We start from the raw sequence: 27,047 nt of genomic DNA, 5'->3' as shown, positions 1-27,047 counted from the left end.
CTGTTCAAATCCCAGATGTGTGACCTAGTGCCCGGACAGCTTTTGTGAGGAGCGGAAGAGTCGTGTGTGGGGTCAGGCCGTGGCGTGTGCAGTAGGCTTCCTTCCTTCACCCGCTCCCCGTCCGTTGCCCTGAGATGATGGCGGGTTGAGACAGGAGACCCAGTTAGTGGCTTGCTGAGCCGTTCCTTTGAAGAGGCTGACCTTCCTGAGGCCCTTACCACATGTTACTATTGTCATTATTATTTTTAGTGAACAAATGAGTGCCCATGTCGTGGGCCTTTGGGTTGAAATGCAATCAAAGGTGTGCCCTTACTTCTTTTCTCTTCCTAAACACATACCAGCCCGATTTAGGATACATTTCCAAGCAGAAGATTTTTGATTGGCTGGTAGCACATCAGATTAGTAGCTGTGAGTCTCTGACACACTCAGGCTTTCCCCAAAATAGACCACATGAAGAGAGAAATAAGTGTCTGAGGCCATGAAGTGCTCAGCCATTCGGTGGCTCTTGCCTGGCCAGGCAACACAGTGACGGAACAGAATGCCTGTTCTCTCCTCTGGAGATCTAAGCTCTGGTCCCAGTTCAGACCTTGGTGTGACTTTAATGCCCTCTGCCTCACCCATCCAAGGCTGGATTAGAAAAAATAATCTCTGTACTCTGTTATTCAGTGTGTTAGCTGTAAATCACATGGCCTCAGAGTCTTAATTGTGCATGATGAGAATTATGCAAATATGTCTTTTGCCTTTGGTAGTTCCAGTCTGGATCCCCTGCGGGATATCAGTTAAGTAAATAGTTTATCGTTCCCCTTCCTTGTGAACTGAGAAGATTTAGTAGAACTGGAGTTTATATGCATGTACTAGTATTCTTTTTCTTTGCACACATGTTTAAGTCAGCTAATATTTGTCAGTTAATATCCCATACAAAGTATGGGAAGAATACTGTGGGAAATAAAAGTATAAGGCAATGATTTTAAATGGAGCTGAAAATATAAGAGAGGCATATTATTTCTCAGTGTGATATTACTCATAAAATCATTGTGTCTCGATACCAGAAAGGGACCTTAAAAATCATCTAACTCCCTCGTTTACAGATGAGGAATATTCAGAGAAAGGGAGATCTCACTGTGGACTGAGGCTGAGCAAGCTTGATGGAGTTGAGGCTGGAGTTGGATCTTGGTGGTGGGGTGTGGCTCTGTGCAGGGCAAGGGGAGGCTTTCTTGCTGTAGGGAGCAGCTGTCTTTGGTCCTGGTTGGCCAGTTGGATAGCATGGGCTGCGGAATTGATGCACACTGTGTTGCAAAATCTTACTGCTGTTATTCCTACTGTTTCCCCTTATTACGCGGGTACCTTCAAGAGCGAGACTCAAACATGAGTAAGTATTGATGTCTGATGTAAAAGGTTCCCATGATTATTTGGGGACACACTGGCTGCCATTTGACCTTAACAGCTTGAGTAAGAGAAGGGGAGGAGAACTCTATCATTCCATCTAACGAGGTTCCTCCATCAGCCACAGAGCTTCTCTTCCCCCTCACTTCAATGGGGTAGGTTCCTTCAAAGTTTGAGTCCTTATTACAACATAGTTTTTTGTCCCCTGAGCACATTAGCTGTATATTATTTAAGGGTACATTTTTATATGAAAATAATGGGATGCTAGGAAGAGAAAATAAATGGGGTTCCATAGAACCATGTGACTGACTGCGAGATGTTGAGACAAGCTGATGGACATGCTGGTCGTCGTTGCAGTGGGAAATGTAATCATCGGCTGTGTTTTGGGGGCCTTCCCAGACACTAGTTTGTTTGATGGCGCTCCAGGTTGATGAGTCGCCTTCCTGTTCCAGCCCAGAGTTCTCTCCGCTTTTCCTCACTCAGTGGAACCAATTTCAACATCGGGAGTTCTTTAAGTATTCTTCAGTAAGGCGCACATCGCAGAGGCCTTTTTCCTACTTCTGGGTTTTTTGGTTTTGCACCTTTTTGGGGACAGAATTTGACAAATTTGCATACTTTTTTATGCTGACAGATCTCACACTTTTACCTCTTTCCTTTTAGTGTTCATTGTTTGTCTCAGATTGGAATCCTAGCTAACCTCATCCTTGGAATCTCAGTCAAATGACACTCTTTCAGGGGAATGCTGACAGCATATATTTGGTTAGAGTAGATCCCCCTGCTTTATAGCATGCTGCCCTACTACTTTTTAAATTGTCTGCCTTCCTGGCTAAACCATAAGCTGGGCAAGGATCTGATCTGTCTTGTGTATTGTTTTATCCTCAGTTCTTGGCACAGTAGCTACACTAGGTATTCTATCATTCATTGAAAATAATTGAATTTTATTCTCTTTTATCTCACTTTGTTTCTAATTCTTTGCAACTAAGGCAAGTCATAGAGATATTTGAACCAGGATTAGAATGTGTAGGGAGAAGAATGAACTCACATTGGATTTTTAAAATTATATTTTGACATAAGATGTTCTGAGTTTGACAGATATATTCTCTTTCTGGGTAATCAGAAGCTTGCCTGTGGACCCATGGGGCCACTTGCAGAAAGGTAAGTGGCTTTTGAATTTTTTCTTTATTTTACTTTTTATTTCCAAATATTAAGGTGGTATAAATGTTTTTGTTACATGATTACCTTTTATTTTAATATGATGCTTAAGTCAGGGCTATTAGTGTGCTCATCACCCAGATTTTGTTCATTGTACCTGATAGGTAGGTTTTTACCCCTCCCCCTGGTAACTGGCTTTTTCTAGAAACTTTTCCCAGTGCCCTGACATTATGCACATCTTCTGAGCCTGCCTGGTGGAGATTCCAAAACCATGAATTGAGGTCTGGAAGTGTTAGAGAAGGGGAGAAAGTTTGAAAACTTATGTCAAAAGATTCATTTATGAGTAACCTTGTCGGAAGTTTATCTTTCTTAGGATCCTCCAGCCATTTCCATTGCCCCTGTGCTCCTGTGCTTGTGCTGCGGCCTCTTAGGCTACAGCATCGGCTTCTCTGTTGGTTCTGTTGTATTTCCTTTTCCAGCCCTGTTGCTGAAGATGTACCCCAAGGCCCAGTTCTTCCTCCTCTGTAGTTCTTAAGTCTTTCTTCTCAGGAGATAAATTCTACTTTCAACCCTTCCACTCTGGTTCTGTGTAAAATCCACACATCCATCTCAGAGCCCTACTGGGGAGCCCCAGTTTGTGACTATGCCTAATATTCAGGTGTCTGATCGTCACCTCAAACTGTAAGCTTCATCTTTTCTCCCAAACATTCCCACCCTGCAGACTTCAGTTTTTTCTCGATGGTGGTCCACATCTGGCAGTCACCTCGAGGGTCCTCAGTCTTCCTGCTCCTCTGTGTGTCTGTCCCTTCTCCCAGCCCAGGCAGGTGTGTCCCAGGTTCTGTTGAGTCCTTGACAGCCTCTGGAGTGCACTCCTTCCTTCCGCCTGACCACCCAGGGCCCCTTCCTCTCACAGCTCACCCCACCGCCACGTGTGGCACGTTCTAGAACCCAGCAGTCTGCCCTGTATTCCTGCAGTTCCCAGGCTACTCAGCATTGGCCGTATGCTTCCTTGTTCTCCTGTTTAACTTTTAGTTTAGATAGTTAGCTTCTTGAGGGCAGAGGTCAGGAGCGGCTTCTCTTCCTGTCTCCTGTCTGTTAGCACAGAGCTGAGTAGCTGTTTAGTAGAGTTCTCCGATGATGATGAAAGTGAGCCAGAGGATTCCCCCTGGTAAAATTTGAGCAGACTCTGCCTCTGGGAATGCCAGGACCTTGGCTAAAAATTATTGAGGACAAGGTATGAGGCAAAGGGATGGCTTAGGTCAGCACAGGAAAGCAGTGTTGGGACTTCTTGGTGAATACAGGCATCTCTAAAGCATGGAACATTAGTCGGCTCTGCTAAATTGGGTGTTTGAAAAAAATAGTGCCTTTTTGTGGAATAGTTCTTCATTGTCTTTCATACTCATTGTCCAGTGTTACTGTCCAAGAAGCCTGTGGAGAAGTACTATTATTGCCATTTTATAGAAGAGAAAACAGAAGCTTCAAAATATGCCTGACCAAGGCCATACAGACCAAAGGGGTCAGAACCACATCTCCAGCTCTGATCTATTCATTACAGGTAAAAATCAGTTCAAAAAGTATTGTGTTAAATGCTAGGAAGATGCATTTTTAAATTTTGTCCCAAAGAAGTTTGCAGTCTTATGAAAAACAGATGAGTAAACAGCTTAACTCTTAATTGAAGATTTGAATTAGAATAAGGACACAAAATGTGTGAATGACGAAGGTAGGAGTAATCAATTCTGTCTTTGTACTGAACAGCAGCTGCTCCGGCAGCTTTCCGCCAGTGAGCGCTTATGATGTATGGATGAAAGCAGGTGTGGGTGCACATGCAAACAGCTCGGCGAGGAGGAGAAAGACCATGCCCCTGCCGTGTGTTCCTTGGCTGAGAGGGTTGAGGAGTGGTGGGGCTGCAGGGTGGTGATGACCATGTTAGGCAGCAGGGGAAAGTCCAGACACCCACCTGCTGGGCCGGCTTAATTGATCTCACTTAGCTCCCAGGCAGCCCAGTGACTGTGGGCATCTGCAGTGCTGATGACGCTGCAGGTTGAATGTGATAAGACTGAGCGTCTCTCTTTGCAAAATAAAAAATCTGAAAAGATGGCAGGGTGCAGTCAGCCTACCAGTGCTGCTCTGATATCTTCTGCTCATGTTCCAGGCTTTCTTTGTTCTTTGAAATCCCCTCAGTGTTTTCTCCCCAATCTACCTCTCTACCTTTTATTTTTAAATGTTTGTAACTTTCTTAAGTTTTTATTTTACTAGACTCTATTCCAGAGTCTTCATTATGGTAATCTCACATGGATTTTAGAATAAATTTATTCCATGTTTCGAATTCATTGACACTGAACTGATCAAAATGGTCCCCCTCCTTTTAAAAATGAGGTTGTTAGCGGCTAAGACATTGTCAGCCTTTGAGTTGGCCTCCTAAAACATTTCTCTTTTCTTTAGTCACATAAAGCCAGAAGCTGTAGGGAGTGGGTCCATTTCATTCACTCTTGCTGGGCTAGAAACTTGGTGTATCACAAAGTTAAAAGGCAGCTCAGAGTCTCTTTGTATTTCCTTCCTCCCACTGTCCCCCTCTCTCTCATGCTTACAGTTGTGCACGTGGACACACAGTCACTGAACTTTCATGTCCCTTACCACCGACTCTCTGCAACTCGCTCTCAGCATAAGACAGGGCCAAGTAATTTTAACCACCCCATATCTGTTTTCCCTGCAGTTTTTAGAAATTGACTTTAGTTCTATCTCCTGTTTCCCCAACCCCATCCTTCCTTGCTTTTTACTAACCTTGAGAAGGGCTGTGCTTTGGAACTCTAGAGCTGTTCTGTGAATTTTTTTTACAGGTCTTCAAAACTAAAGTAACTATTTCTGGAATCTTGGTAGTTTTATGAAGATGTCTGGCCAGGTTAGCCCTTCCACTGATTTCTCGTAGTTCGCTTGCTGCTGTCAGTCTTAGTCCAAGGCTGCAGGGGCATTGGAAGGCCTCCACTGCGCAAAGAGAAACTCTGGTGTTGCCAAATCTTGCTTTGCATGTGAATACACAGAGGATAAGATACATATGCATACTTCACAAGTAGGTCTGTTTCCTTAGTAAGAAAATTAGTCCACTTTAATTTGGCTCAATCACAGAGCATTTAGAAACTAAGTGAAGGGAGGGAAAGAAAAGGAACTAATAATCTAGGAAGGAGAACTGTTACGGAGCTGACTTTATAGATGAGGACATTGAAGCGAAGAAAGTTTTGGTAACCTGCTCAAGGTCACTTGGGTAGAGATCCTAGTCTTTCCACTACCCCAAATTTCCGGCCAGTTGGTAGGAATGGGAGCTGAGGGGAATAATTTGGCATGGTGATTTGATGATTTTTTCCCCTAGGAAACTCAGCTATAGCTACCCAGTTGTTCTGTGGAGTCCCCCTTTTGGGTTACCTGAACACATCTGTTCCAAGTCTTTGTGTGTGTTGCTTGCGTGCCTCCAGAGCTTTCTGTGCATATATAGGCCACACATTCCTGGACCGTAAATCATTCAAGCAGGCAGCTTAGAGATTCTTATCCACTCAGACCTTTGGCCCTTGCTTATGTCAACCGGAATTTTGGGTGTGGAGAGTCAATTTGGGGACTGATATGTTGGAAGAATGGATGAGAAGCCCTTCAGGAGGTGTGTGCGAACAGAAGCAACTCTTCGGGCTTCTGCTCTGAGAGTCAAGTACGGCCATAGCTGGAGAGGTCTGGCTTTTGCAGTGGAGGGGAGCTTATATTGAGAAGACTTGCCAGGAGTCAGCAACCCTGGCCTGGGTGCGTGCCTGGCCCACGCATGTTCACACACATGAGTTAGCAGACAGCTTCCAGCATAAGCACGTCTGGAAGGACTCTGTGCAGCCTACCAAGTGTTCCACATCTCCCCAGACCCCCTGGGTGCCCCTCAGCACACCCAACCATGAGTGTATTCAGGTTTTTAATCCAAAAACAAAGCCTGAAAAAGGCCAGACATTTGCAGGGAAGTATTTCTAGGTATATGACACACACGGTTATGTGATATCCATCCTGTAGGGAAACATTGGTTAAGGGGATTGGTTGAAGAAAAACAACTATTAGAAAATGCATTCAATGTGGTCATGTTTACACTCCTTTGACAACTAAAAATGTGTTTGCTTTAAACAGTGTCTTTGGTTTATTGCAGTCATCACTCCCTTTCAGTAGCAGATAACGTGTTTGAATGTCACAAGTATATGTAAATGATCCAGAGCAGCAGGGCAGCCTTCTTCAGTCCCCATTTTCACACAGTGATAGTTCTCAGGAAAAGAGAAAGACATAGTTAGGGCTATATATTATCTGCCTTCTTAGTAACCAAAGTGTCCCTTATGTATGCATTACTTTATCATGTTGCCCTATTCTTAAAATCTAAATTTTATTTTTAGCCAAAATATAGATTTATGGCTGGATTATCTCACAGTACTTTTGCAAGAGTACAAAATGGTAGTACACGAACACTTTGTGAGATTAAAGCTCCAGGCCGATGCTGTTTGGTGGGAAGTCAGGCCATATATTACAACAAGAAAGACAGCAGGCAGCTGGCTAAAGTGTATTTCGTCTCACTTTCCTGCTCCCCCCGGGCCTGCCTTCCAGGAGACTCAGTGCTTTGTGACACACGTCACCCCTTACTCCCGTTCCAGCATGTTCCTTCTGTGCCTCAGAGATGTATCGGGTACCAGGGACTCACGACAGTGCCTTGCTGCAGTTCCAGTTATTTGCAGTGGCGGTCCTCATAAGACCCTGAAACGCTTCTCAGCATCACAGTGGCTTTGCTTGTGCACCTCCAACTTCAGGAGGCTGCCATCAGCTGGTGAGGGGAGAGTCCAATTTTGTCACTGAATTTGCATCTGAACATTGGGACAAGATTCTTGAATCTGTAGACTTTGGTGATCAGGATGTTGTCTTAAATCACTATCATTCATCAGAAGTTATTTATTTTTTTCTAATGAAGGTTTTCATTAGATTTAAGCTTTATGGAACCAAATTACATAAATCTCCAAAAGCCATTTTTAAATAACCAGCGTTTGCTTTTCAACCTACCAGAACACAGGAATCATCAGTAGAATCATCTTTCCATAAATTAATCTTTCAGGTTAGTAGCTAATCAAGTATCTAATCAAGTTTTTAGTGAGACTTGCTTTTCTTAGAGCCTACGAAGTTGATTCTAAAGTTCAACTAGAAAAATAAGTCAATGACAGTAGTTGAGAAAATTCTGTAAAAAGAATAAAGAGAGAGACTTATTCTATCAGATAACAAAACTCCCTAAAAACCCACAATAATTAAAGTGGAATGGTCCTATTCATACATTAGTTCAGTAGAACAGAACAGAGTCCAGAAACAGAACCATGTATACATAATGTAACCCAACTTTTTCTAGGGCCCCATGTGGTCCAGTACATGCACAATACAAATATGACTGTGGAAGCCTTATACAGGAAGATCTTTATTTTAGTTTTTCTCAAGGAGTATATTAATGGATTTTACACGGTATACCCCTAAAATGTTTTCCAGAAATCCTCTCTAAATAGCCTTCACACTCCCAAAGGGACAGACTCACAGCAGCCTCTAAAAATGTGCCTCCCTTTCTCTGGTCCATGTGGTTCCCTAACTCTTTCCTCCTCCCTCACACAGTGTGTTCCCAATTTGCGACCACTCTGCAGAGGGCAGCCCGGGGGAGGGGTAGCTCTTTTCCGGGTTTGGCTGCTTTTCTAGAAAGCAGGAGATGCTCAGAATCCTGGTGATAAAAATTCCTCAACAGACTCCCAGAATTCTGACAAGCAAAAATTTGTTTATAGTAAATTCCCAACTTTGTTCTTTGGGAATTTATTATATCTTAAACCTGGCATTTTAAGTCACCAGACTAGTCAATATATGGTGTTAGGGTTGTTGGCTATCAATTTAGAAAAAATAATGTTACATATTTATATTTTACAAAATAAACATCTTGTAACTATATATTTTCAATAGATTAACACACATTTTACTAGACTTGGGTTGTCTTCTACTTTATGTAATTTATGTAATTCTGAATCTTTTTGAATTTCTTTTGTAAGAAATGCTTGTAACTTTTTATTTCTTTTAAAATTTATTTGAAATTTGTATTCAGGAAAAATTTTCTATTTTAGTGTAAGGATGAGTTTTGCTAAATGCAAAAAGTGTATAACTGCTGCCACAATCAGATAGAAAACAGTCTCGGCGCCTCCTCTTCTGTCACTCCACCCCCCCAGCCAGTTCCCTTGTGCCACCCCTTTAGTGCCCTTAACCTCTGGCACTCTGTCCTCCATGCCTAGTGATGCCTCTCCTTTTATGTCATATAAATGGAACCCTACAGGCCGGGCGCGGTGGCTCACGCCTGCAATCCTAGCACTCTGGGAGGCCGAGGCGGGCGGATTGCTCGAGGTCAGGAGTTCGAAACCAGCCTGAGCAAGAGCGAGATCCTGTCTCTACTATAAATAGAAAGAAATTAATTGGCCAACTGATATATACAGAAAAATTAGCCAGGCATGGTGGTGCATGCCTGTAGTCCCAGCTACTCGGGAGGCTGAGGCAGGAGGGTTGCTTGAGCCCAGGAGTTGGAGGTTGCTGTGAGCTAGGCTGACGCCATGGCACTCACTCTAGCCTGGGCAACAAAGCAAGACTCTGTCTCAAAAAAAAATAAAAATAAAAAATAAATGGAATCGTATAGCCTTTTGGGTCTGGCTTCTTTTATCGAGTGTATTCATTTGAGGTCCATCCATGATGTATTTAGCAATAGTTTTTTCCCTTTTATTGTTGAGTGGTATTTCATTGTATGTTTGTACCACGGTTTGTTTATCCATCCCCAGTTGGATTGTTTGCAGCTTTTGGTAATTACTATAAATATTTGCTTATAGGTTTTTGTGTTTTCTTTTCACTCGGGTTAACCTAGGAGGGCATTTTGCTGGGTCATGTGGTGACCATTTGTTTAACTTTATAAGAAATTGCTAATAACTCTCTTTCCAAAGAGGCTGTACCATTTTGCATTCCCACCAGCAATGTAGGAGAGTTCCAGTTGCTCTCCATACTTGCTGACACTTAATGTTGTCAATTTATAAAAACATTTAGACTACTCTGACAGACGTGTAGTGGTATATTATCGTGGCTTTAATTTGCATTTCCCTTATAATCATCTTAAGCTTCTTTTCTGTGCTTATATGCCATGTATGTATCCTCTTTGGAGAAGTGTCTTTTCAAATTTTCTACTGATTTTTTATGAGGTTATTTTTTAATTTTTGAACTTTGTGAGTTCTTTATATATACAAGTCATTTGTCAGGTGTGAGATTTGCAAATATTTTCTCCCAGTGTGCTGCTTGTCTTTTCATTTTCTTAATATTATCTTTTGCAAAGAAAAATAATTGTTAATTTTGATGAAGGCCAGTGTTTTTGTTTGTTTTTTTTTTGTTGTTGTTGTTGTTGTTTTACTTTCACGCATCATGCTTTTGGTGTCATAGCTAAGAGTTCTCTGCCTAACCCAAAGTCACAAAGATTTTCTCCTGTGTTTCCTTCTAAAAGTTTTACAGGTATGTGTTTCCATTGGGGTCTATGATTCATTTTGAGTGATTTAGAAAAATAATGTATAAGGTCAAGTTTCAATTTTTTTGTATATGGATGCCCAGTTGGTCTAGCACCACTTGTTCAAAAAGCTATTATTTCTCCATGTTAAATGATGTTTATTTTAAAAGAATGAATAGGATTCTACTAACAAGAGAACTCAAACATCTTCTAACATAAGGGAGAAAATTCCTTAGACCCTTTGATTCTGAGTGGGCAGAGAGATTCCCCTTTGCCCAAGAGACCACCCACAATCTTTGTTTTACAAGAAGTGCATTAAACTACACATATTTCGTACTCCATTTTTGGGATTTCTAGATTTATTTTCTTTGCCTAGCTTTCTAGGAGAAATTTTAACTATTCATAGGTACAGGAGTCAATAAATGATCATACTTTTTTGACAAATTGAACATATATTAAAACTTTACAATGAGAATGAAACTTAAAGCTCATTTAGTCTAATTTTACTTTTTAAAATTACAAATATAATACATGCATGTGCAAAATATAAATGATACAGAAGTATCACTAGTTACTGGGATGCCACGGCATGCTGGTTTTCCCACTTCCTCTTTGTCCCTCCTTCTCAGTCTTTTTGGCTGGCTCCTTTTCCTCTTTGTGACCTCAGAGGCTGGTGTGCCCCGGGGCTCAATCCTTGGATTTCCGTATTTCTTTATTCCACTCACTCCCTTGGGGATCTCATGCAGTCTCATGGCTCAAAATACCACATACACTCCCATTAGTCAAAGTCATGTTTCCAGCCCAGCCTCCCTGCACTCCAGACGGGTTTATCCAGCTGCCTCTTAACACATGCAACTTGTCTGACACGAAAATCTTGGCTTTCTCACCCAATGCTGCTCTTGCCCCAGCCCCAGTTTTTTCCCATCTTAGTGAAGGGTACCATCCTTCCATCCATCCTTCAGTTGCTAAGATTAAAAATCCAGGCATTACCTGGCACGCACTCTCAGTCCCTCTCTCTCTCTCTGACCTGACATTCAGTCCTTGCACAAAGTCCTTTCAACCCTAACCGTAAAATATACTGAGTCTGACACCCTCATTGCTGTAGCTGCTGTGTGTCTGGTCTAGAACACGGCCTTGCCTGCTCACTGGTTTCTTTGCTCCCACAACCACCCCCACAGCCAGATCTCTACCCTGAACTACAGGGTCCCTTGAAGACCTCCATCAGATCGTGTCCTTCCCCAGCCCACTTCTCGCTCATGGCTTTTGATCATATTCCGAATAAAACCCAAATGGCTCGCCCTGGCCTACAAGACCCTGCATACTGTGGCTCCAGCAGATCTCTCTAAATGTTGCTGTCCTGTGTCCTGTCCCCTTGCTCACTCTGCCCTTTTGCTGTTTGTTGAACCCACACTGCTTCTCCCTTTAGGGCTCTGCACCTGCTGGTTCTCCCCCGTGCCGCGCTGGTCCCTGTGCCTTCTCAAGGCTCTCCTCCGTGGGGAGGTGCTCTCCTGCTGAAGGCTGGCCTTCCCTGACTCCTGCTCCGAGACCCTGCCCCTCCCTGCCTGCGCCACGCCCCACTGTGTGTGAATATTGCATTCATTGTTACCTGGCATTGTATTATATATTTGTTTGTTTGCTGCCTGCCTCCCCTACTGAATTGTAAGCTCCGCCGAGGTGGACTTCGTAGTACTCGTTGTATTCCCAGCCTCCAAAGCAGAGTGTACCCCGTAGTAGATGTTCAATGAATATTTATGGCAGGATTAGATGAATACATATGTTTTCTATCCCTATTCCTATTTTCTATTCCTGTTCTACTCCCACCGTTTCCCCAGACGCTATAACTGTTAATAATTTGGTAAGTAGCTTTCTGGGCTTTGAAAAAATACATTCATAAATTCAGACAACACACAGAGATTTTTTTATGATAATGCAAACTATTTTACACCATACTTTTCTCTCTTTATATTTTAGTTATTTTCTCATATTAACAATATGAATTTGTATATATATAATATATATATCACTATTCATCTGTCCATATCAGTTTATAGAAATAGTTCCTTTTTTACATTTTGTCTTGAAACAAAGTCTCATTCTATCACTCCGGGTAGAGTGCAGTGGGGTCATCATCACAGCTCACAGCAACCTCAAACTCCTCAAGTGCTCAAGTGATCCTCCTGGCACAGCCTCCCGAGTAGCTGAGACTACAGATGCATGCCACCGCACCAGCCTAATTTTTCTATTTTTTTTGTAGATGTGTCTTACTTTTGTGGAGGCTGGTCCTGAATGCCTGACCTCAAGTGACCCTCCCACCTCGGACTCCTGGAGTGTTAGGCTAATAGGCGTGAGCCACCTTGCCCAGCCTGAGATAGTTCTTTTTAATGGTTACGTTGTAGTCCATACGATAGATAGACTGGCCTATGGGTAGATATGTGGGTTCTTTCTCTCTTTTCACTATTATAAACAAGACTATAGTGAATACGCTTGTACATAAATCTCTGTACACATAGACCGCAGCTTGCAGAATTCCCTGTTAGTAACTTGGTAGATATGGCTTAGTTTGTTGTTCTAAAAGATTATACTGTTTTATGAACCCCCCCCAACAAGATATGAGTGCCTGTTTTCCCATATCCTTGCCAATCCTAGATACATTACCATGCTTTCAAATATTATTCAATGTTAGGGGAAAAAATATTTAACCATCTTACAAAAGAGAAAGGTGATAAAAAGGCTTACTTACAGTTAGATAACTAGTCATTTACTACACCGATAAGCTCCTGCGTATCTAGCTTATAAATTAGCCTGCTAAAGAAAGATAGTCTCTTTTGAAAGAAATGGCAGAATTAAAGGAGTCAAATGATTTGAGATGAGAAACATCTTAGGCCTATTTAAGAAGTTTTCAGATTCTTTTCCAAGAAGTATCATTTCATCACTTGTACTGGGAGATGCAATCCATGAGCCCAGGCATTCCTCATTTTCTTGCTATAAAATATCATTCACAGATGATTTTTTTCCTTAAAAAGAATCCGTAACACAAAACCTCAAGTGTTAGAGTTGGCAGGAGAGTAATGGAAGTCATAGCACTTGGTGATTTATTGTTATTTAACAACTCTGTGGTTTCCCTTGGGCCTTGCTGGAAATACACTCAAAGAACAAGAGAAGTTGTTGGTTTCAATAACTGTGACTGGGGTCCAAAGCAGAGGCATGGGAAGGAATAAGAAGAGAAATGCCAACCCAGAAAAAAGAGCGAGAGCACGAGTCGTACCTGGTGCTTCCGTGATGTCTGTGGGTTCGGCTCAGATGTCTGCCTTGCCCTGTAGCCACTTGTCAGGCAGGACAGAGTCCACGGGGCAGCCTTGAGGCTTCTCCGTTGCCATCAGCTATCAAATGGTGGGTGAGAGGGACTTTGTGGCATCGGTATATTAGAGTTTGAATCAGCTGTTCTTATTCACTGTACAGGTGACAACTGAAAGATGAAATGATTTACATAGGTAATGATTGAGACATTTTAAAACTGATGCTTATTGAATAATGAAAGGAGAGATCTTTACTGGAACTTTGAAGGCTTAACAGATTGTTGGACGGGGAAGTACTCTTGCCTTGAATTCTTAAAGCACGAGTGCCATGTAGCTAGTACAGATGCCGCCGTAGCCTGCCCTGTGCATGTCCATGGCAGACACTGTTAGCCACCCTCAGCACCAGGGCCCTTTGGTGAGCCAGGCTCTCACCCAGCCTGAGAATCCTCCCTACCACAGTGCTGTGGGCACCAGTCGTAGCTGACCTGAGTTTTCATGGAAATAGAATCTATTGGTCCCTTCTTCTAAGTGATGAGTCTGTGCGATTCGAGATGTGGTGATAAGAGCCCTGGTGTTCGAGCCGGAAGAACTTGGTTGGACTCCCGAATCTGCCTTTTCCTTGCTATGTGATCTCAGGCAAGTCACTGAACCTTTCTGGGACTATTTAGTCATCTCTGAAGTAAGGGAATTGAATTAAATGATCCTAAAACATCCTTCCAGCTCTGAAAAATTCAGTGATTCAAGGAACCTAAAACAGGCATGTCTTTTGATAAAGACGATGGGTGGGTCTCAGGAAATCTTGTTGGATTTCTGAAATAAGTGTTTCTAGCTTTTTCTGACCACTTCTTTTCGTCTGCTTGGTCCCACTGACCAAGCATTTAGGGATTCAGGAGGGAGAGAGAGGGGAAAGATTCACTTAAAACTGGAGGACTTGCAGGTACCTCTTGGCCGCTTGAGTGTCTCACAGACAGGTCTCCACGTTGTCTGCCCGCCCTGAAGTTGTAGGCCTCGAGTGGCCGCTTTCTCTTCCCCCTCCTCCACCTGTAGCTCCTTAGGAGCAGGAGGCCCTGCCAGCCAGAAAGGTCTCAGCAGGTGGCCCTCCGGGGGCTCCTGGCCTCCTACCCCCGCTGCTCCTTGCGTGACGGTGACCTCCCTCCCTGTTTGTTTTCCAGGCTCCCCTTCCCTTCGGGCATATCCTCTGCTCTCAGTGATCACCCGGCAGCCGGCGGTTATCTCCCACCTTGTCCCGGCCGCGCCGGGGATCGCCCAGGCGTTGTCCTGCCAGGCGGTCCCGGTGGGCGAGGCGGTCCCGGGCGAGGCCCTGGGCGGCGAGGCCTTAGCCAGCAGCGAGTCGGAGGCGGAGCAGCCCGCGCCGCGGCAGAAGAAGCCCCGCCGGAGCCGCACCATCTTCACTGAGCTGCAGCTCATGGGCCTGGAGAAGAAATTCCAGAAGCAGAAGTACTTGTCCACCCCGGACAGGTGAGCGCGCGGGGAGGGGCTCTGCAGTGAGGGCCCCTGGAAAGGGAGACTCCTTTTCCCTCAGCCTGGGCTGTGGCGCCGCCCGCCGCAGGGGACTGCGTTTGCGCGGCGTGGCAGGGCTCTGCTGGGCTCCGGTCGCCTCACCTGGCTTTAACGGGCGCGGCCCTGGGGAGTCCAGCACGCGGCACGGCAGCCGGCCTGTGGCGTGCTGACAGCCGTCACGCCTTGCGCCCATCGCCCTGTCCACATCAGGGTTGACCCCGTCCTGTCAAGAGAAAGGGAAGGAAACACAAATGAATTCCTTAAGCCTTTAGCAGCTCTTTGCTGAACATTTAAGTGAGAGAGGAGTCTGCAAATCACTGGCCGAAAGGGAATTTGGCTACAGAGTCAATGAACCGGACAGCGTCGCTGTTATCTGAGGGTCCTCTGGGTGCCGGGCACTGGGGCAGGGATGTACGTCCCAAAGTGGCTGTGAAGGAGGTCACGGGCAGGCATAACAACCACCTGCGGCCCGGGGAGCCCGGTCCTGGTGCTCACGTGGTGCTGAGCGCTGTGGGAACACAGGATCTGCTGGAGTGTGTCAGACGGGGTAGGGAGGGCTTCCCAGAGTAGGTGACACTGGAGAAGAGGTTTGATTCCAGGAAGGACAGGGCACCCTGCACCGAGGGGATGGCATATCAGGCTCAGTAAGAAGCCTGTCTCGCTGGGCATGTTGAGGGAACCGCGAATGGCTTGGGATATCTGCAGCTTAAGGTGCGAATGGGTTGGGGCGGGGATGAGGCCGAAAGGCGGGAAGGGTTGTGTGCCTGGCCGAGAACGCCGGCCTGGTGGCCCATGCAGTCAGCGGCCTTTACCAGCTGGGAGCGACGTGACCAGACTTCCCCGTTAGAATCATCTTTGCAGAGATGCTGTAAATGATGGATCCGAGAGACAAAACTTGGAGCAGGGAAACCAGTTAACGGACAGAATCCAGGGATAGTCACTGAAGACTTGGATTAGGGGTGATGGTGGGAATAGACAGGCGAGAGCAGAAGGGAGGACAATTCTGAGGAGAGAGTGGACAGAGTCAGCATTGGGGGAGGAGGCAGGAAGGGAGCTGAGAGTCCTGTGGTTCCTGACTGGGCCCCAAGTAAGCAGGGACCCATTAACTGAAGCCAGAGGCAGAGGACAGCGTGGGTCTGGGGGTGGGAAGGGTGAGTCCTGTTTTTGACCTGTGCATTTTGGGTGCCTTGCGGCAGACAGTGGAGACAGGTCTGTGAATCAGGTATTATTAGACAGGATCTCTGGGTATTAAATGGGTATTTTGATGCCCCCAGCACGTAACTGAGAGCCTCGTGGACTTGTGCAGCCTGGGGAGTGGGCACCATTATTTACAAGTTGGGGGCATAGTAGCTTGTGAAAGGGCTTTTGCACACATGGGTAAAATTTTAGGCTTACTTTCTAGAAGTCAGAGGATGATTTTACAGAAATGTTAGTTCTTGATGAACCTCCTGGGGCTTCCTGATACCTGCCCAGGCGTCTCTCAGGTGACCTGCACAGGATTGATTCATTTGCCTGGAGAGGACACCATCTGGCTGGCATTGAAGCTGCCGCCTTAACCCGCCCGTTCAGATGCTCCTCGCCTCCCTACGTGACCAGGGCCATGAGCACGGCCTCCTCCCACAGCTCTCGCCCTCCTGCTCTGTGTTTGTTTCTCCAGTTTCCTAGGTGAGCCCACTTAAGCATATATGCAGGGAAGTGAGAATTTGTAACGGTGGCAGGTAATGAGAGAAAGCTGATGACAGTGAAGCATGTTTCTGTAGCCAGAGTGAGTCAGGGCTGCATTTTTCCCAAGTGAGCTAACACCACTTGCTAACGCAGCAGCAGAGCCATGAACTGAACCTTCCACTGACTAATGCACCTGATGGCCTCAGGTGAACTGGGCTGGGGAAGGCACTGCAGAGCCCACAGAGGACCGGTCTCCAGGGAGGCCTGTGAGACCAGGAGTCTGTGGGGTGGCCCCCTGCGTGCTTGGTCCTTGGCGAATGACTGCTCAGGAAGCAGTGCCTCCTTACTGGGAAGAGCTAAGTGCTGTTGGTGCTGGGAATTTGTTGGCTTTAGTCTGTTAATAACTTTCAATAAAACTGCCAGCTTCCAGTAGCCATCTGCAAGGACAACCAGATATATGTAAATGCAGATTTAAGACAAGTTCCAAAGTCCCTTGAAGGAAGATTCTGCTTATTAATGGGAATTTAAATTGTGCAATCTGGTCTGAGCAGGGGGACTGGGCAGCGCACCAGGGAGTGCCAAGACTTAGTGCCTGGATCCTTCAGGGCTGCTGCCCGTTGGTCTCCCTAATGGTTAGATCTCCTCGGGTAGAGAGAGGTGCAGCTGAGAACATGCACCTGAGACTCTCCACGGCTCGGGCTGTGGCTGCACAGGCTTGTGTGAGCTTGTGGGCCTTAGATCCACAAACGACAAACTTCAGAAACTTGGGCACCTTCAAAAAGGGGGGTCACTGCCCAAGTTGTATCAAAGGTGATCGTCCCAAATTGCTGCATTAAAACTTCACACTACTTCATTGAGTAAGGTTGGAGCTTCAGGTAGGCAGCTAGTGTTGGCTTAAGGAGATGGTCCTTCCAGTTGCTTAGGTAGCCTGGGGTTCTTGCGCATGTGGGTCAACATCATAGGCTTGAGGACTGAGATTGGAAGCCTGGCTACAGACTTCTCTTTCTCATTCCACTTGCTCCACTTAGGTTGTTTGCTGCTCTGTGGGCTGTAGCATCCCTGCATTTCCCTTTAGCAGATCCAACTTGTACAAATATATTGTGGGTGCGTGTGAGCCCCAACACAGCAGGTGGTGTACAAGTCAGAGAAGTGGATTTTGATCCTGCCTCTACCTCTGGCTCTAGGATCCTCTACCTGGGGTCAGCAAAGTTTTTTAGGACAGGGTCAGATATAAATATTTTAGGCTGCATGAGCAGTATGATCTGTCACAGCTACTCAATTCTGATGTTGTAGCACAGAGGCAGCCGTGGATAATATGTAAATGAACGAGCGTCTCTATGTTTCAAGTAAAACTATATTCACAAAACAGGGAGCAGGCAGGATTTGGCCATAGTGCTAATAGATTCTAAGCTCTCTAAACCTTGAATCATTTCCCTGTGAAATAGGAATAATTATACCTACTTCAGAGTGTTTTGAAAAGAATAGATGAGATAGCAAGCAGATGTTGGGGACTTAGCATGGAGCCTGGGACACTGTGGGGCTCAGGAAACAGTCGCTGTGTTGTTGGACTTTGCCCCAACTGCACACTTCCTAGGACTGGCTTTGACTTTTAGGACTTTTCAGATGGCTACTGAGAAGTGCAGAGCTATGATTAGTAGAATGGAAGGCAGGAGGGCTATGGATTTAATGTTTCCTTTGGAATATTTATAACATTTAATTATTTATAACATTTTAATCATTGCAACAGTTTAAGGGCAGCTACAGGGAATGGATCAATCCATCAAAAGGTATTTTGGAGCCCTGCTTCTGGACCTAAGAATGTGATTGTCACTTCCGTGGATATGAAAGAAGTGGAAGACATGCCCTGCTCTTGCTGTTGAGAGGCAGAAATAATACATGCGAAGTGGTTAGAGAACAGCAGAGACTGTGGGGCTGTCTAGGGGGAAGGTACAGAGTGGAGGTTGGAGGGGGGAGCTTACCTGCAGGGAGGGCCTGGAACTGGGTCTGCAGTGGTGAGTGGGGCTCCCTTGGGGAATGCACAGCTGTACCTTCCGTTTCCAGGTTTGGATTTTGGTTCAGAGTCCTCATTTGTAGAGGATCCGAGTGAAGACCTGCCAGCTCAGGACAAGGACTGTGTGATGAAGGCCCAGCCGTCCTTCTCAGGCCCATTGCAGACAGTGGGCGTTTCCAGGGTGGGGCCAGGCCCAGGCGCCCTTGGGTGTGGGCTTCTGTTTCTCAGCTTCCCAGAGTTTCCTCCCTACGATCCTTGGGCGGAAAGAAAAGCCCTTTGGGGAAGAATTGGTAAATGAAGCGGGAGGTCTGAGCTTTGGTGGCAAGTGCTTGAGCTCGACAGCAGGACCCCGTCCCCGCTGCCCTTCCCCATTTCCTCATCCTTCCTTTGCATCTTGTGCCTTCCAGGTTGGACTTGGCCCAGTCCCTGGGACTCACTCAGCTGCAGGTGAAGACTTGGTATCAGAATCGCAGGATGAAGTGGAAGAAAATGGTAAGAAAGGAGAGAGTCTAACCACGCACCCATCCTGATGGAAGGAGTCCTACTGGATTTCAGAATGTGATAGGCACTTTCGTGGGGTAGGCAGGACCATGTGGTGGTCTGGGTTGCAGATGGGAAGGACTTCTAAGCTCCTGGTGGGGAGGGAGGCTGTTTGACTGTTGGGTGAGCTATTCTTCTTGACCTGGATTTCCTAACCAGAGGGATAGTCCTCTTCACAATTTCCTTAGAAATCAAATAAAAAGAGAGCCCACAAGCCTCTTAGTTGCTAGTTTTAACCCTGCTGGCTAGCCTTCTCGAAGAACTTCCTTCCCCCTCCTACCACAAGCTAAGAATAGAAGTACTCTTTGTTTATAACGATGTAGAGGACACACCTGTTCTTTCTGCTCGGGGTCCTCCGATGCAGTGATCCTCAAACTCTGGTGCGTATCAGAGTCATTTGGGGAGCAGATTAGATGCAGGACTCTAGGTCACCTCCCAGGATTCTGATCCCAGAAATCTGAGACAGGGCTGGGAATGATGTGCACATTAATAAGCACCCAGGTTATTCTGAGACGCCTGACATAATGACCACAGTTTCTGTAATGCCACTCTAGTGCATGACTAATGAACACTTCCATCTTTGATTTTTAAGTGTACATATTGGAATAGACATCCCTATGTTTTGAAGAACTCAACTTCATTATCATTTATCCTTTTGCTTTTTTTATTAAAGTACCATTAAATCCAGACTTTCCAAAGTGAATATTTCATTTGTCAGTTTCTTAAACCACAGAGACAAGGTCAAAGCCCAGAGAAAAGCGAAGGGATGACAATGAGGGCAGAAGCCCTGCCTCTGCCCTGCAGACCTGGTGCCACCAGGTCATCCAACGTGGGTCTCTTACAACCTCACTGAATCTTACTGGCTCTTTCTCCTCCTGTGGGGACCAGGCATCTCATCCTCCCTAATGTCATTCTAACTTGCTAACCCATCTGGTCACAAGCCATATTTCCTGGTGTTTCAAGGGCTGGAATACGTTTTTCACAATAATCAAATAACTCAGTTGTCCTCTCACAGCATTTTTCAGGGAAAAAAAGTCAGTAGATATTTTCTCAGTTTTATGGTCTTATCCACTAATTTTGTTCTTAAACCTTTAGTTCTTGCTGTTCCTTTCTATCTGCTAACAATGAGGAGGAAAAACAAAATAAATAAATTGCCAATGAATATTAAGGGGAAAAATGAAGGAAAAAGGCAACAAACAGCTATGATTATGGTCCCAAAAAGGAATTCCTGGGCAAATCTCATAATTGCCACTGGGGGCACCTGACCTGAAATGGAAGGGTTTTCAGATGGAGGCAGCCTGGCTCCGCAGTGCTCATGCAGGAGGGTGGCCCTGCCAGTTGGAGGTAGGAACACACAGCTGTTGCACGAGTCAACAACTGTGTATTCAGCATCTCCTGTGAACCATACCTTGTCCTAGGCACTGTAGGAAGTGATGAAATAAAATATAACCCCCATTTTCAGGGATTTATGATCTGTAGAGAAACAAGGCCCAGGAAGCAGCTAGGGAGCACATTATAATGAGGTGCTGGTTGTTTATTATAGATTTATAAGTTTATCAGTGTTCAGAGGAGAGGTGGTAGAGAAGACTGCAGGGAGAAGCATTGGAGAATGAATGGATGTAGTTAAATAGACAGTCATTCCACAAAATGTGTAGTGCTAAGACACACAGGAGACTCCACAGTGGAGGCCTTTTGGGGGATTGGCCTTTAGAACCTGACCGCGGAGTGGGAAGCACTGGGCCGTGTTCCCATGCTTGCCTCTCCCTGGCTGATGCGGGCAAGTCCCTTCACTGCTTTCTGAGCAAGTTCCACCACGCACCTCCTTCCTCGTCAATCGTCAGCATGGAAATCAGTGTCTCTCAAGTAGCAGAAGCATTGTTTAAATTGGTTATCAGCAATCTTTTCATGAGTCAGATGATTAAGGAATTGACAGCCAGCCTTCCCTGCCAGCTCCGCCCGATACCCGTGGGACGGACGACGCATGTGCCTTCGGCTCTGACGTCACTTGTTTTTCACCAGCCACTGTGCTCCTGGCGCAGCTGTGGGCTGGTTATTGATGGCTGTCAATGCCTTATAAACCAAAATGGAAGAAACTCAGCAGTTTAACCTCAGAGAGCATTCTGTAGGCCAACCAAATTCAGGTCCTTTTAGGAGACAAGAGTGCTAGGCTTTCAGTTCACTTCTGCAATAATTTGTTCAGCACTTGCTTTTGTCAGGCTACAGAGATGCAAAGACATCCTGTTCATTAAAAAATAAACTTATAAGAAAGTACTTAGACAAGTGGGGGAAAAAGACCTACAAACTAGTATTATTATTATACAGAGTGATCAGGGCAACAGCAAAAGGATTTACAGGGTTTGGAATCAGTGTGGAGGAAGGATTCAGGGAAGAGGGGTCGTCTGTGTTGGTTTTAGCGGTTGGACGGAAATGCGCCAAGTGACGTTGGGAAGGGTGTTGCAGGCAGAAGGAAGGGACAGAGTCCTTGAGGGCACGTAGGTGCTTCAGCACGGCGGGAGCTGACATGTGGGGATGGCGCTCAGTTATGGAACAGCAGGGCATTGTTGGGATCCTGATTGCTTCATATATTTTCCCGGCAAAACTCTTTCAAGGCTATCTCTTCAGGTACTGGGCAGGAAAAGAAAAGGTAATTGGGTAATAAAGATGTCTCGAGGCTAGTAACCTAATTGGAACTGGTAAAAGATTAGCAGTTGATTCTCAGACGTATTCACACGCCTGCCAAGGGCAGCCTTGCCAGGACCAGGATAGCATCTCTGACTGGTTCTGACTGGTCAGCAGTGGTACCCTGTGGCGGGCTGGGTAGGTCTACTCTTGCACGTGAGACGGGTGCTCACCCTCTATTCCGTTTCAGTTGGCTTCAGTTCCAGGAGGGCCTTGGTGTTTCAGCAGGATGACAGTATCTCCTTACTAAGGGGTCTTTTTCAGCTCTGAAATAGACTTCTGTTCCATGAGAGAATCCACATGGACATCACCTTCCTCTCCAAGTCTCAGAACTGGGTGGGCCCACACCACGCACCGTCATTATCCTTCTCACTAAGTCCCCAGTCAGTGACTCCACGAGACTGTTACCCGTTGCTTTCTATGTAACCTTGGGCGGTTACTTAACCTCTGCACGCCTGTTTCCTCATCAGGAATGTGCCTACCATGTACCTTGCGGGTTGTAGTATTAACTGAGATAATCTCTAAAACTCTTAGAACAGGGCCTGCCATGTAAGATGCAACCAAGAGATGTTATTATTATTACTACTGTTATTTACCTGTCCTTAAAATCCATGTCTTCAGAGAATCCAAACTTTTGGAGGCCAGGATTGATAAGCCAAAAGTGAATTCTACAAGCGTATGGGACCCTAAAGTTTTCTTTTGGTTATTAGCAGTCCTAGGCTTCTGCCCTTTCTCAGTCCCCTTCCCCAGCTGTCTCCTAGTCAGTGCCTGAGCCTTCGGGCCCTGCTTGGGCTGTGATGGGACATCCCATCTGCAGGCCTCGAGAGCAGCTAACATGAGCAGCGATGTCTGGGAGGGAATTCACACCGGAGAATTCAAACTTGTCTGAGCCTCACAGGCACAGTCATCAGTTACATGGCCCCGTTGTTGTACAAAGCTGCTCAGAGAGAAAATAGAGCAAAAATCACCCCATTAATCTGTCTGCTGCCTGGAATCTGCTGGGAGTTTGGATAATTGCAAATAAATACCTGACCTAGAACAGTGGCACATTTTATATATCCTTTTCGCACTGTGCCGGATGCAATACTGCCGAGAGTGTTCGATTAGAATGGTCAGGGGTTTTGTATTCAAATCCAGCTCTGCTCTTGGCTAGCTCCGTTTTCTGAAAAATGAGGGAGAGAGAAGTTTTCCCCCTGCACTGATAATCCCTGTCCGCCATCTAAGCACCCCAGGAAGGATGCAAAAGGCCCCATCTTGAGGTCCTCAGCAACAGAACATTTGAGTACTTAGTTTTAGAGCTCAGCAGAGAGCTGTCCACAGTCATGGTTAATAAAAGTAGGTGGTGCACTAGATGTTCTTCCTAGAGGCAGAGAGAGGCATGTGACCTCTCATACTATAGGTTGTCTGGCTTCTCTAGACCAAGGGGACTAAATTGGCTCTAGGAATAATTGGGGACGAGGGCCACAGGGTGCATGTGAATGTGCACACCCTTGTGCAGGGTGGTTTTGAGATAATTGCATGTCTCAGATGTGCTGGAAGGCAGAGGGCCAGAGGTCAAGTGCAAAAAGCAGCCAAGAGGGTAGTTATCTGCTAATTATTGCTTGCGCTGGAATGTTTTATTCCGTTTAGAAAATGGTCTGATTGTTTTGATTCTTTTTTTCATGCTGTAGGAAAACAGCCAGGTGGGGTCTATCCAAACTGTGTGGGTGGTGTTCTCTAATTGCTGGGCTGGACTTTCTTTTGCCAATTAGGTGGCTTTGTTAGACCTGCCCTTTGCTAGCTTGATTACTCCATGGAGCAACTTACTTTTGTATAACCTCTTTCATGCCGAGTGGAGCTGCTTTCAGCATGTACATTCCATCTTGGCACTTTTGGGTGCTTTCAGAAGCCTGCACTCAGCTGAAATCAAGATCAGATAATGACCTACGTGAAAAGGAGCACAGGGATGTCTTCTCTCTGGAGCTGGTCTGTCAGCATCTCTGTCTCATTAAATGTCCCCTTCACATTCGTGTGTTAGCTGTTTGGGTGGGAAGTATGGTGGTTGAGCAGATTTTCAGCTAAAAGGAGGTGTTTATTGTTTTCCTCATACCATACACAAAAATTAACTCAAAAAAATCATAGACTTTAATGTAAGAACTAAAACTATTACACTTTTAGATGAAAACATAAGACTAAAGATTCATGACCTTGGATCAGGTAAAACCTGATATGACACCAAAAGTGTAAGCAACAAAAGAAAAAACAAATTGGACATCATCAAAATTAAAAACTTTTGTGCTATGAAGGACATCCTTAGGAAAGTGAAATGACAACCCACAGAATAGGTGTAAATATTTACAAATTTTATATCTGTAAATATTTGCAAATCTTATATCTGATAAGAAACTTATATCCAGAATACTTAAAGAACTCTTACAACTCAATAATATTACAACCAAATAATCTTACAACCAAATTTAAAAATGGGCAAAGGATTTTAATAACTATTCCTCTAATAGATGACTTTTTAGAATTTAGCTGAAGGAATTTCTGTGTCAGAAAAGGTATGCACATTTTCACGTTTGATTTGAATTCTCAGATCATCTTGAAAAGATACCAATCACACTTTCACACTAGAGTGTCAGTGTTTATTTTCCTGCTTGCTACAAATATTGTTGCCTTTTTGTCAACTTGATAGTTATTGTATTAACATTCTAATTTTCACTTCTTGCCTTGTTGTTGAAGTTGAATTTTCTATGTGTTTATGATCACTTTATTCAATGCCAAAATATATGCTATTGATCCAAAGTGCATTGAGCATTTGCAGAATGAAGGTGTGAATGAACCCTGTGATCTCCCTGCTGGGAAGAAGTGGTTTAGATGCTGTGTGGGGTTACACTGGGGAAGCAGGAAGGTGGAGGGAAGGAGTTATTTCTTGGATTCAATAACTTTTTTCTCATACAGGTTCTTAAAGGTGGACAGGAAGCACCCACAAAGCCCAAAGGTCGTCCCAAGAAGAACTCCATCCCCACATCAGAAGAGATTGAAGCTGAAGAGAAGATGAACAGCCAAGTCCAGAGCCAGGAGCCCCCGGAGCCCGCCCGGGGCCAGGAGCAGCTCTGTGAAGCACAGGAACCCAAAGCGGGCGACGTCCCCTTGGAGATGGCAGAGCCGCCAGGCCAGCCCCAGGAGTTGCCAGTAGCCTCTTCCGAACCCCCTCCCGTTGAGCTAAAGTAAAGCTCTTCTGCGGGGAAGAGGGAGATGGCGAGGAAGGGAAAAGAGAGAAGGCGGGGAGTAGAGGGAGAGAAAAACTTCTAGGGTAAACTGGAAGAGAACAACAGGCCCACCTGCCTCCCTCCCACCCGCAGTTCCAATGGCCTTGTCATCGCAGGCATTTGAGGAAGACGTGCTCATCCTAGGCCCTTCTCTTCTCAAAAGGCTGCTTTAGCCATGGATGCCCTTGACTAAGGGAGACAGCGCTTGGAGCTGCCTGCCCCAGCTGGGTGATGCCTGGGCGCCTGGTCTGTGTCGCAAGGCCCGTCCTGGTGTGCAGTGAGGGTGCTCAGCTCGCTCCCCGCCGGCTCTAGGCAGCCGGCCATCAACGCAGAGGCCCGTGGAGCCCTGTGGGGAGTGTGCGCTGGTTCCTCGCTGACTCAGCACTTATTTCTGTAGTTTTAAAAGAGAATGTAATGTTTTTGGTTGTTTTCTGGGGGGGAGGGGGAGGGCGGGCAACAACAACAAAAAGATGGGGGAAGGGAGTTCTGAGTTCTTAAGAAATGTTTCTGAATCAAGTTTGTTTGTTTGAAGACACGTGTGCCTTTGTACCCATTATAAGATGGTCATGTGAGCCAAGAACTGATAACCCTTGTTTTTCTTGCTTCATTGAATTGCCATCCCTGAAACTGCAATGCAGATATGTTAAGATAACTTTTATTTTTTAATTAAAAATAAATCTTTCAAAAGGATTGAGTGCTTTTGTGTCTTCTTGGGGGCATACCTAACCCTTCCTGAATGTGACCCACGGAGAGAGTGAGCCAGCCTCCCTGGGCCTTTGTTTCCTCGTCTATAAAACAAGGGACTGGGCCAGGCTGTTGGTGTCCAAGTGCAGAGAGCCGTGGAAGTGGCGCTGAGGCCCCAGGTGTGGAAGGACGAGCATGGGGGGGCTTTCCCCAGCACCCCCCCCCAAAAAAACTATAAAAATCCTGCCCTACCCCGAGCCCCTGTAGGTAATCATCTTTACTGGTTTCTTGTTTATCCTTCTGGGATTTCCTTATTAAGTATCCATTTAGATGATGGGGCTCTGCAACTTTTAACAGAAGAAGATGTGAGAACTGCCTGGTTCGATGTGCTTGTGATTTTTAAATTTAAAAATGATGTCCCATTTTTAATAAGATCAGGAAAGAGGTAGGCTTCAGGTTTTCTAAGGTGTATGTCAGGGGCCCTGCCTCTGTTTTTTGTCTGACTCTCACGCATGCTGGCCCAGCACCCTGATCTTGCAGGGTCCCCCTGATGACGGCTTCCCGGCATGCTCACCTGCGATGCCCCAGAGTTAATTCTGCCCAGTTGGGGGCTTGGAGAATACCAACCAACAGTTTAACAGTGCCTCAACTAGCAAGCAAAACCTGCGACTAGTTCTCCGAAACAACCATATATTTCATTTCCGAGTTAAACAGGGAAGATCTGTGTGTTTTCAGTCATCTGGCTGCTGCTCTCCATGCACACGGGCAGCCGGAAAGTGGCTGCAGTTTTGCCTTTGCCAGGGCAGTGCCTGTGTTCCTTTCGCTACTGAGATCAACAAAGAGAAAAGAGTCTTGTCTTAACTCTTGTGAATAGACAAAGCAGTTAAGGATTTGGCCTCTGAGAACCAGTTTGTGCAGACCACACCTGGCTGCCTGTGCGAGGTTCCTTGTACGGAGCGTGTAGAAAGCCGCCTCCTCCACCTCCAGCCCACCCCGCAGCAGTTTTGATCTGCATACCAGGTGGTGACACAATGCGCCACAGTGTGCACAGCGGCCGGAGTAAGCAGGGGTCTGTGCCAGTTCAGTGTCACCCCTGAGGAACTGTCCTGTCCTGTTCACCCTGCCCCAGGAGGCCTCTGGTCTGGATGCCGGCTTCCAAGGGTGCTTTTCCATCTCTTGCCCTGGGCTCTCATGATGTCCTTCTTTGAAGTCTTTGGTAGTGACTGTCACCGACAGTAAATGTGTGCATACGTGTGTGGACTGGCATTCCCCAGTGCTGGGTTCCGGGCACTGTTTCTGCCTTCCAGTTC

At 45.7% G+C, this 27,047-nt stretch overlaps 1 protein-coding gene across 1 annotated transcript in view; it reads left to right on the top strand.

Moving 5' to 3' along the window:
• BARX2 (BARX homeobox 2) overlaps nt 1-25,743 on the top strand; it is a 64,103-nt gene extending 38,360 nt beyond the window's left edge. The window contains exons 2-4 of the mRNA XM_012751534.3: nt 14,556-14,862; nt 18,988-19,072; nt 24,743-25,743. Of these exons, the coding sequence (XP_012606988.2) occupies nt 14,556-14,862; nt 18,988-19,072; nt 24,743-25,015 (665 nt within the window). The 3' untranslated portion in view covers nt 25,016-25,743. The remainder of the gene's footprint in view (nt 1-14,555; nt 14,863-18,987; nt 19,073-24,742) is intronic.
• Nucleotides 25,744-27,047: the final 1,304 nt, after the last annotated feature.

The sequence above is a fragment of the Microcebus murinus genome, chromosome 4 (genome assembly GCF_040939455.1).
Source record: "Microcebus murinus isolate Inina chromosome 4, M.murinus_Inina_mat1.0, whole genome shotgun sequence".
In the NCBI taxonomy this organism is placed as follows: Eukaryota; Metazoa; Chordata; class Mammalia; order Primates; family Cheirogaleidae; genus Microcebus; species Microcebus murinus.
Note: the sequence above shows the minus strand (reverse complement) of the source record. Positions and strands in the feature narration are given on the sequence as shown.